At 37.8% G+C, this 12041-nt stretch overlaps 1 protein-coding gene across 1 annotated transcript in view; it reads right to left on the bottom strand.

The window, feature by feature from the left end:
* The window catches only part of pals1a (protein associated with LIN7 1, MAGUK p55 family member a), a 34812-nt gene that overhangs the window by 10286 nt on the left and 12485 nt on the right, over positions 1–12041 (bottom strand). Inside the window, exons 2-4 of the mRNA XM_051133729.1 lie at positions 10298–10417; positions 6253–6778; positions 3118–3326 (exon numbers count right to left, since the gene is read on the bottom strand). Coding sequence (XP_050989686.1) covers positions 3118–3326; positions 6253–6712 — 669 coding nt within the window. The 5' untranslated portion in view covers positions 6713–6778; positions 10298–10417. The remainder of the gene's footprint in view (positions 1–3117; positions 3327–6252; positions 6779–10297; positions 10418–12041) is intronic.

Here is a 12041-nt window from a genome sequence, read left to right as displayed (position 1 = left end):
TGTTAACCACTGAATACTCAAAATCCTCTTGTCCTCAATTGTTTTTTGATGTTACTGATTTTTAGGGTTCACATATTTAAACAATGCAATAGCAGTATCAACAAATGAATATTCAACAATAAGACACATTTGGCAAAGTGTCACTTCACCTTTAACAGAGCTTCTAAAAACAGTAACAAAGTGCAAATGATAAACATCAAATCAGGTCTGAAGTTGTTGTGCTTCACAGCTACAAGGGAGTTCCTGTCTTACAGCTCTTCATGCATCCTTGAGGGTGGGTTAAAAATACCCATTGCAACTTTCAAGTTGCATATAAAAAAAATACGTTAGGATTTTCTCTATTTTATTTTATTTATTTATTTTTTGAATTTTATGCTCACTATGTCCATAATTATTTGACAAATTAATTCTAAAAAAAAAAAAAAAAATCGATTCTCCGATGCATTGCGATTCTCTCTTCAACGATTCTGAGTATTTCAGAATTGATTCTGAGCTTGTTGTTTTTTTTTTCCCCGCATGTGGCACAAGTGCGCGGTAGAGACATGGTGGGCTTCACTGCACAGAATTTTTGCTGTAAAGTGGCTTTCACATAGAACATGGAAAGCGCTGTGCAGGCCGCTGAGTTCAACTATTCTGAACTTTGGCTTTGTGCGCCAGTGGTTCGCTCCGCTGCGCATGCGCTTTGGTCGACAAAAACAAACCATCCATGCGCGGTGCAAGTAATTGAAATTAATGGATTTCATAGCGTAGCGCTTTCCGTGTTCGGTGTGAAAGCCACTAGACACGTGCGCATTGCTTGACAGTGTGTGCTTCCACCCGCTGTGTTTTACTTTAGATATGCTATCATTAATGCCGCTTGGAATGCAGTACTATTAGATGCATGAAACTCACATACTGACGGACTTTGAAGTGCGCTTTGTGTTTGTTGTCCTAAAGATCGATTGTGGCTGCGGTTAAATGCACTTTTATTTTTTAATACTTTTATACAAAATTGATGTTCACACAGGTATGTTTTCAGAGCAGGACAAAACAACTGATATATATTGAAATAGATCTGTGTATTAGTGTGAATACAGTCTGTTAAAGCTGTCACTGTCTAAGATCTCATCAGTAATAATCAAACGCAATAATGCTGAGGAAAAAAGAAAAACCTGTAACTATTATCTGAAAACTTTCGGATACTTAAAGAACACTTATTTTAAATAAGTAATTGTTTTAAAAAGTAGCCTGTTTATATAATAAAAAATAAAGTTTGCACAAAATAAATTTAAAATTTATATGAAAATGTAGCCATGTGCAGTAATATTGAAAACTGAGAATGTGATGCATAATGATATTGAGTTGATAATGAAAACTGTAATTGAATAGAATCATGAAACCAGTGAAGATTCACACCCCTACTTTAACATACAGAGATTGCAACTATAAACAAAAAGCAAAGAAACTGCCATTTTGGTTAAAATGTAAGGTTGTAAAGATGTATTTGCACACCAGAAGAATTGTGGAAAAAAAATTAAATCAAGAATCGTTTTGGATTGTGACTCCCAGAATCGGATTGGATCGTGAAGTGCCTGAAGATTCCCTCTAGAAAGGATAAGTGTCTGTGCTTGTTAAAAATACCAAAATTTGTTTTCCATGGATTATTTTTTTGTTTTAGCAAACAACAGAACATGAGGATTCACATGGACGCATCACAGCACGCACCTGCATCACTTCTGTGAATGGAGATAAACATAATAAAGCTAGGCTATAATGAATGAATAGGCCTATATGATAAATATTTTTACTTAAAACAAACGAAAAAAAACCGTGCAAAAAGTAGCTAGTATGCAGAGTTTTGATTCATTTTTGTGCTGCGCGAAAGGAAGACGGTTGAAAGCGGCATCCTATTTTTCTTTATTTTCCAAATACACAAAGATTTGTTTTTATTGTGAATGTACACAAATATAAACAAACCGTTAACAGTTTCGATTATCTGTATGACTAGAAGGAGTCATTTTCAATGTTAAAAAAATTAGACGATTGCGATGGTGCTGCACGCGCATACACAGTTAAGCATTGCTAATTTGAAAATGCAGCCTTTTCATTATCATAATAAAATACAGTCAGCCAACAGTTAGCGATGCGGTGGCACCCACTTCCTTTGAAATGTTTGATAATTGCACCTGATGTGCCAGCTCCGTCCACTCCTCCACCCCAGATGCTGCCTGTTCATACGTGTGAGCATGGAGCTAACTCTATTAACGCATTCGTCATGTGGAATGGATTTGACTGATGGTGCTGTAAAAAGTGCGCAGACATAGGCCATGTTCACATTTGGCTTCTTTTTTGACAAGAAAAAGTTGCGCTTTTTTAGTAAAAAAAAAACATCTGGCAGCGTTGCAGCCGAGGGCGTCTTTTGTTGCTATAACAACAGCTGCAATCCTATGAATCTCGAGAAAAGAGAAAGCTCGCTCTTGCGCTGGTGTTTAATTTTTTATCTTTTTGCATTTTTCCCCCTTTACTTTATAGGGCAGTATTTACACAGGAAGCGAAGTGGGAGAGAGAGAGAGAGAGAGAGAGAGGGGGACGGGATCGGGAAGGATCTGCGAGACGAGACTGGAAAAAGGGACGCCCGAATCGCAGCGCCGTTCATGTTAACTTCAAATACCGACGCGCGGCTCCGATAGCCTTGAAAAGCCTATCAACTGGCACCGTCTCCATTTTTTCTTGTTGTTCTTGTTGTTATGGAACATCAGTTCTGGCTACTCGCTTGTCATTGGTCAGCTGTTAAAAAGGCGCTTGACATAGGCATTTCTTTCAGAAAAGCTGAACTTTTTTCAGAAAAGACGCTCTGAGCTGCAGAAAAAGACGCCGGCGGTGGCGTTTAAAAAAAACGCTGATGACTTTTTTGAAAAGACGGTTTACTCCATAGGATTATAATGTAAAACAGATGCTGCCAGTTTGAAAAAAGATGCCAAGTGTGAACATAGCCATATTTGCCCAATTAGAGACGGTAAAAGTGGGTGGGTCCAATATAATTGCTCTTCAAAAGTGGGTGGGTCCTGTCCCACCCACATTCAATGGTTCCGACGCCCATGCATGTATGCATCCACATATATAACAAGTGCTGCTCACCTCTTGTGCGAGGCTCTGTGCGTGGTCCGTCAGGGGGTAGGGAGGGCTGGGCCGGTTCATATAGTGGGCCACGGCGTTGTGAATGTTGAAGGCTTTCTGGAAGTCAGGCTTCTGGACCAGCTGTAGAACCAGCTCGATGTCCTCTTGACTCTGAGAGTCATTCAAACTATGCTGCACCTGCTTGAGGGACATCAACAGGTCCTCCAGCTCTGAAAGCACAAACACAACCCATAAGTATGCTTGCAGATCACTGATGTATCTCAAAAACACCCTGTCTGTAAAAACAGAAGAAACAGTAACTTCACAGAGGAACAGCAGTACATACCTCTGAATCATTCACCCGGAAAACTGATGACATGGCCTCCCCCACTGAGCATTTTTATTGTTCAACGCACAACATTTGCAAATCACAGATGTAATTCAGCTATTCTAGCGTTGTCCTTGACTAACCAAGTTTCAGCTATGCTGTAATTCTCCTTTATAGTGTCTAACTACACAATGAGAGAATGTCGGGACACAATAGGAGTGAGACATGTGGGTGTGTTTTCCTTGTGTGGTGTGTGTAATGTCTAAGTGGGTGGCTAATAGAGGTACTAGTGGGCAAATTAAATATCTTAAGTGTTGCCTTTGCTTTGTTCTTGACGGGATATAATTTATGCACACTTTAGAGTTTTAGACTGTCTAAAAACAACGTAGGGAGAGCGTAACAAACAATGCAGAGAGACAAACTGGCACGCAAACAAAAAAGAAAAACCGAAAACAGTACAGCAAGAGTGGTCTGGGTCAGAATGTTTCATAAAAGGCTTTTTAATTAACCTCCCCCTCAGAGGGTCCTCTTCTCCCTCCCTAAGGAATTCCACTCACACACATCCCTCGGCCATGACTTTCAGCAGTGCCCCTCTCATTTGCACAGTAACGTTCATCCATGCCATGCATTCTGGATTTCCCCTTAATAGAGATCTATTCAAACCAAAGAATTTACTGGAGGAGCTAAGCATGTGTGTGTCTGTCCAATCTAATGGATTAAACTAGTGAAAGACTTCATGTTGGGAGTAACTAAAGAGAAAGACTAAGAGGTTGTGGTGTGAGGAAAGCAAAGAAAGGTGAAAAACAGATTTAAAAAATGAGCTAAAAAGATATTAAAATAATGGGGCATATAAATGGACTTTTGTCCTCATTTAGTTTCAAGTCCAGTGGCTCTTTGGCTCTTGAACACTCTTAGTCATCAGTAACACGGCTCTTTGCCTCCTCTAAGAATGACTTCACTCATGCATGCTGATTTTAGCAGTCAAGTGCCCTTCAGTTCCCCTGAATCAGTTTCAGCCTCACATTTCCATAACCATTTGTGCCATTTTGTCACTTTTTGTCATACGATTGTGGAAATTAATGGTTAATAATTGTTTTTTTTGTTGGTCACTTTATAAGTCTAAATGTCAGGGCTCTAAAGTGAGACCATTTCAGTCGCATTTATGACTGAAAACTGCTGCGTGCGACTATGAAAAAATATCTAGGAGCACCAGTGCGACTGAACCGATCAGCATATTTGTGTTTTCACTGAGGGGAGCTTCAAAGGTTTTTATGTTCTTTTTTGCAGCGTTGAGAAATGCATCACAGACATCTCACGAATTCCTTCATAAAGTGTAGAGAGAGTGTAAATAAAAGATTGATTGTGCAGTGTAAAGAGCTTTGTTGATTATAATGGAACTTTGTGAGATCGCAATGAACTAAGTGACAGCTTTTAAAGATTATTAAGGGAGTTTCTAAATGAGATATTGATTTAATACAACAGTTAAATAAACAAAAAGGTAATATTAAGTGACTTACATTGCCTGGCTAAAACACTTTGGCCTGATTTTGCTCTATTTCGTCATCAAAATGAGTTTGAAACAAGTCACAACTGAACCACTGTGCATCTCCATTCACAGCGGTGTTTCACTGCATGAACGTGTGTTTTTAAATAAATCTAGCGAGTCACTGATTCAATTTCCCATTTATAATACTTTATACCTGAATGAATCAGCCATTTGAATGAAACAAATTAATGAATGATTAAAACTGGCAGTTTCAGTTTCTTTTTTAAAGTATCTTTGCAGTTATTTAAATAATTTCTATATTCATTTTATATTTAAACCATTAATCTCAACATGAATTTATGAATTTGACTGTACTCATGCCACCTCTGAGCCTCATTAAACATTTTTAAACAACAAGCCACTTTTGTGTCCTTCTGTGCCACCTCTGTAGTACAAATTAATTTTGTTAATACTGATTTCATTTAATTGGTAACTTATTATTATTCTACTTGTTCTTATTCTTCTTCTGTTGTTTTAACTAGAAATTTTAAAAAGCTTATATAACACATACTTTGAATAAAGTGAGAAAAATGGCATTACAAAGGTAAAAACAAAATTCCCCTGTAAATCACTTTAAAGAGTCAAATATTACCTTGTAAAGGGAAGGCTAATTTTTGATCAAATTTCAGACTGAAATTTCCCTGAATCTCATTACATATCATGCACTGTTTTAAATTATAATGTTTTTATATTTTAGTATTATTTATATAATATTATAATATTTATTAACATTTAGAATTAGCTTTTATTTTTATTTTATTATTTTATTAATTTATTTTTATTTTTAACTGATTTTTTTTTTTCATTTTTTATTTATTTATTTATTTTAGTTTTTAATGTTTCTAGCTTTAACTTAGTTTTATTTCATTTCTAGTTTTAGTACTTCAACTTAACTAAACTAAAAGTCTCCAATTTTTATTTTATTTTTAAGATTTTTATCTAATATTTTTATTTATTTTAGCTTTATTTCAAATAGTCGTGGTACTGTGAACGCACATCGAAAACTGACAGGGAAGAGAAGAAATTTTTAAACAAAGTAAAAGTCTATCACTATTGGAGTAAAGACAGAAACAATGTGGAGAAGAAAACAGGACTGAAAATGAAATATGTTGCAAGCCAGATTGAAACTCGTACAGGATCACCATGACTCAATGTGTAGGCTTAACTCACTAAACAATGGCTTTGAAACTAACAACACTCCTGGTTGCTCTGCACATGTCATGGGTGGGTTTATTGCAGCAATCTTTAGAAACAATGCCTATTAGCAGTTTATAACACCCACCTAGTAGAGTTGGTGGTGCGGTGAGGCTTTGCAGACCACCTATGGAGCCACCCGGACCTTCCATTTGCTCGAAGGTGGGGTTATCGATGCCCACTTTGGGATTCTGTGAGAGTTTCTTGAGGCGCATGGACGAGTTAAGGTCAAGTTCCTGTCGGTTGCGGCCTTCTTCCTCCCGCCTCCTGCGGTCCTCCTGCTGCTGCCGGATCCTTTCCAGCTGAGCGCTGCGTCTGACGGGCAGGGTGCGGGCACCCAGTTCGCTGGGACAGTCGACCGCCATCTCCCTGTGTCTCTGCACGACCTCCTCCAGAAAGTCAGTGCCTCCGCCGCTCCCTCCCCCGCTGTCTGACTCGGTCACATATCCGTTCATGTGGGAGGTGGTCATCATGGCTGTGCGTGTGTGTGGTGATGTGTGGTGTGAGTGTGTGTGAGGTATAAGGGTTAGGAGGGGTGCTTTCTGCATGGTGTGAGGGCTGAGGCCATGACAGCAGGGCTGAGGTCAGTAGCAGCTCCAGACAGAGAGCCACACCTGGAAAAGAGAGAGCAACACTTAGAGAAGTTTTCCACAACTAAGGATATTTTATGTAACCCTAACCTTAAGTACTAAAGGTTAGGGTTACATAAACTTTTTTCAGCCCTGGGCTACAAGCATGAATGATACTTTAAATGACGTGGCTTGAGGAGAGAGGTGATATTACTAAGGGAACAGACTTAGGACTTTAGGAAATTTCTCATGATCCAGTGTTTTCAGTATCTCAGTTTGAAGATAATGAAAAACCTGAAACATTTCCAGCCAAATCATGCAGACCTAGTTACACTCTTTAGACTTGGGCCAGTAACCATCCAAAATGCACTTAAAAACCAAAACAATATTAGATGAATAAACCGAAAGAAGGTCTGTATACTTAAATTGCGATATGGACTAGCGTCTGTGAATATTAAGCCACAAACAAAAAGACTACTTAAATATGAATCCTGCATGTTCTGCGTGTGTCTGTGTGAATGAATGGCCCAGATGCGCAACCCGTCAAAATAAAAGTTTGGTTTAACTTCAAGAAATTGCAACAGAAGCACATTACTTTATGTAATTATAGTATAACTACTACTAAAATTATTATTACAACTTTATTTTTTAACAAATATGTACCAGGAAAAAAATAAAATAAATACACACAGTATTTCTAAATAAATAAATACATATATTTTCAAATTAAATCAATTAGAGATGCTTTTTTAAAAAATAAAATGTAATGAAACCATTATGGAATGGAATGCAGCAAATTAATGGAAAACAGAATACAGAAGAAAAAAACAGAGAAAAAAAGAAAAATTATTCAAACAGCCATGTCAAAAACTGCACAATATGAGAATTCCTTTTTTTTTTTAATTCAAACAGGTCACCCTCACGCCAATGGCTCAGAGAGACAAACAGCCACACAGTGTTGTTCTCCACTGCAGTGGCCTTGTGGCTGTGAGCGTGAGCTGTGTCAGCTGTCTGAGACAGGCCAGATCAGTGTGTTATCTGCCCCTTTATCATCCCCATTTCTGACAGCTGACACTTTCAGAAAACCCCAAGTCGCTTTCTCAGCCCCCAACAAGACCTTGCAGATGTGAGCAGCCCTGACCCTTGACCCCTCAAACCTTTCCTTAAATCTTCTCAGACAGTTTTCGGTAACAAACAGCCCTGAGTCACGGCTCTGTCACTCGGTGAGTCAGGTGATGAGGCGTGCGTTTGAGGGAGATGCTGGAAGAAGCTCTTGTAATAATAAGAAGGAGGATTTAAGACTGAAGTGTTTGCTGTTGACTTGAGATGCCAACGGTCTACCACTGAATAATGCATGAGACAGTGATAGCACGTAAAATGGGCGTCTCCTTCCCGGAAAACCCATCTCATAGGATAAAGAAAAGACATGTGCGCACACAATGAGGATAAAGGATGACCTTTGTTCCTCCATATACCCCTCCTCCGTTCCACTTTCCTCATTCCTCACTTCTCTATCTACTTCTAATGTGGGCACAAAATATGAGAACCTGCCCATGCTATGATTAAATTTGTGACCCACTTAGATACCACCAATAAAGATTATTCCATGACTTTCCATAAACATGTAGATAAAAATTATTTTTTGAGAAATTAATAAACACTTTATATAAATTTTTGATTAAATATATTTTTAAATAAAAAAGTGAATAAATAAATATTTTAAATATTTTTTAATTTCAAAATTAAATGTTTTAAATAGAAACATATATTTTTTAAAAAAATAAAATAGTCTCCTCACACAATGTCATCACATGGTGTCAGAGGCTACTTTGAATAATTTTCACTGCACACAAGTTTGTGCGCACTTTTACAAATCATACAGGTTTGGAACCACATAATATGAAAGCCCGTTTCCGCCACTGAATAAAAAAGAAAAAAGGTAGCGATTTTTTATCTATTACAATTCTGACTTTTTTCTTTCAAATGTGAGTTTACATTTCGCTATTCTGACTGTTTTCTTAGAACTGTGAATTACAGTCAGCGCCAATAGCCAATAGTGCGTCGACACATAGCCCAACTGCGCTCACGGCGACCCGAGTTCGATCCCGTCTCGAGCTCCTTTGCCGATCCCGCTCCCCTCTCTCCTCCCAGCTCTTTTCTGTCATATCTCTACTGTCCTATCACAATAAGAGGCATAAAAACCCCACAAAAATAAGCATAAAAAAAAAACATTTTTGGTGAAATATAAAGATATAAACTTGCAACTGTGAGTCATAAAGTCAGAACTGAGATCCAAACCCACTGTTTTTCCTAAGAATTGCGAGTTTATATAACACACAGTTGCATGTTATTAAGTCAGAATATGAGATATAAACTCACAATTCTGAGAACATACCAGTTTTTATAACTCACAATTGTGAGTTTATATCTCACATTACTGAGAAAAAAAGTCAGAATTGCGAGAATAAACTCGCATTTGCAAGAAAAAAAAGTCAGAATTGCAAGTTATCCCGCAATTTAGTTTATATTACAACTCTGAGAAAAAAAAGTCAGAGTTGCAAGCTTTTAACTCACAATTCTGAAAAAAAACCTCACGTTTTTAGACATTTTATCGCAATTGTGAGTTTATATCACATAATTCTGAGAACATACCAGTCTTTATAACTTTATAACTCACAATTGCGAATTTATATCACACAATACTGAGAAAAAAAGCCAGAATTGTGAGATATAAACTCGTATTTGCAAGAAAAAAAGTCAGAATTGCAAGTTATCTCACAATTCAGACTTTATTTATCGCAATTGTGAGTTTATATCACATATTTCAGAAAAAAATAAGTTAGAATAGCAAGATATAAACTCACATTTGCAAGTTTCTAATTTAAATTTCTATTACAATTCTGAAAAAAAAAACTCAGAATTGTGAGATTAAATGTTGTAATAACCTTTAATAATGTTGTAATAACCAGAATTGCATGTTTTATTTGTGTGAACTATCACTTGAAGGCCCACACACCTCACATGAGTCTGAAAAAAAAAAAAAAAAAAAGCACTGTAAGCTAATTTTGGGAATGTTAAAGGCAATTTAGCAACCTTTCAAACTCCAGCCTGCCCAAATGCATCATCTAAGCCCCCATCTTGTCAGAGCAGGAAGCAAAGCAGTTCTGATTACAGAAGTTGTTGTTGCAGCACCAGTGATGGCTGAGATGAAAATCACCGGAGTTTCCTGGAAACTCTTGCTTTGCTCTGCCTCTCAGTCTGACCTCAGCGGAGCCTTCTGTCAGATACAGAACCTCTCTTATCTTTAACACTATCCCTCATTTAGTCTAGCTTCACTCCTCACTAATGCACTGCTCCCCTCACTTCTGCCATGCCCTCCCTCAGTTTCCCCTCCTCCCCTAAGACTGCTCTGAGATTACTGTGCCTCACGACTGCCTAACGCGTTGCCGTGACAACAGCTTTGTCTGTGGGTGGGAGGTCCCAAGGTCTGAGAACCAAACAAGGGGGAAAACACGAAGACACACACACACACACAGAGGGGAAAAGCTATATGGGGGTCCTCACCCGAGTTTGCAAGTCAGCCCAGGATAAGCCTTCCAGATTGTAGCAGGGTCTCCTCTCTCGTCAGTGCTGACCCGCCTGCCTCTTCCCCTGAATGCTAAAAGTCTGTCTCTCTCTTGACTCCTGAAATAAAGGGAAATTGTGAGTGCAGGTGACAACATGACCTTATTTACAACTCATTAGATCACAAGCAGATGGCCTTAAATGCAGGTGAACACAATGCATTTGTAGAGTAAACGCTAATCTGTCCTGATTTGTCCTGGACAAGAGTAAAAGAAAAGGCAATATAATATACTGTATATAAAATAATATTTATTATCAGCATTTCTATAAATCCACTCTCTCTCTCACTCAGGTTAGGTTAGGGTTAGGTATTAAAAGCAGATTTATGTAAACTGTATACACACTAAAGTGCATTGTAATTCACACAGACGTCTCTGAGGTCATAGTTGTGCAGTGACGGAGCAACAATCCCATAATGCACAAGTCAGGAATGCAAAACAGCCTGGGAACGACATTCCTCAGCAGACCAGACCAACATAAGGGCTCTTTTGTGAGCGTTTGCATGCATACACTTTCTCATGCAACCTCAATACCTGATTACTAGTGTTATCTGAAGTCAAGGTTACATTAAGACAATAGAACAAGTGCTGAAAAAATATGCCTGTGGTAAACAGAGATTTATTGCATTAAGACCTCTAAGCCACTGTTGTTTCTTTGGATGCAGCTGTGCTGATATCGACAAGAGAAAATCCATTTAATCTTTCCTATAAAAAGGTAAGAGGATTGTAGCCTTACACCTACACACAGATGTAGCTTGAGCATAGCCGACATCCATGTGAGCTCCACACACTCCCTACATTATTCAGGTGCTCATGTTGATGTCGTTATTAAGGTGGTTTCCACCCTGTTGGCCGCAGATAAGAACAATCTTTAGGCCGCACACTACAACACACCAGAGACAATATGCAATACTGAGCTAAATCAAACAATCCTCCGACTGACAACAGCCATTTATCTTTCATGAGAGCGGCTTAGATGGACGACTAAGGTGTAGTGCTTTCCAGAATCCAAAATTTACACTTAAAATGAGCCAATTTAAAGTTTAAAATCTTTGTTTAGAAAATGCATCATGGTTTTAAACAGCAACATAAAACTTTTTTTTTGGCCTTTGCTATTTAATCTGGCATTAGTGACGTTAGCAAATCAGGTCTGATCATATCAGAGAGATATAGATGTTTTATGTCTAACGTTCTGTGTCTGTCATGTGTTCCCTAACAAGTTTTTCACGGAACTGTAAAAAAGTCAAAAAAAAAAAATTGCATGTTTTTAACTCACAATTCTGAGAAAAAAAAAGTCAGAATTCCGGAAAAGAAGTCAGAATTGCAAGATATAAACTCTTATTTGTAAGAAAAAAATCAGAATTGCAAGTTTTCAATCTCACAATTCTGACTTTATTTCTTGCAGTTGTGAGTTTATATCACATACTTCTGAAAAAAAGTCAGAATTGTAAGATTAAAAGTTGCAATAACCTCTTTTAATTGTTACTCAGTGGCGAAAACGGGCTTACTGAGAAAATGATGATAGCATTAATATTTGCATGAACTATCACTTGATGGCCCACACACCTCACGAGTCTTGAAAAAAAGCACTGTAAGCTAATTTTGGAAGTGTTAAAGGCAATTTTTACTTCAGAAGAATTACAATTAGAATCTACATATTAACTCCCTATTATTTTCTGCATTTG

Source organism: Labeo rohita, chromosome 17 (assembly GCF_022985175.1).
Source record: "Labeo rohita strain BAU-BD-2019 chromosome 17, IGBB_LRoh.1.0, whole genome shotgun sequence".
Lineage (NCBI taxonomy): Eukaryota > Metazoa > Chordata > Actinopteri > Cypriniformes > Cyprinidae > Labeo > Labeo rohita.
Note: the sequence above shows the minus strand (reverse complement) of the source record. Positions and strands in the feature narration are given on the sequence as shown.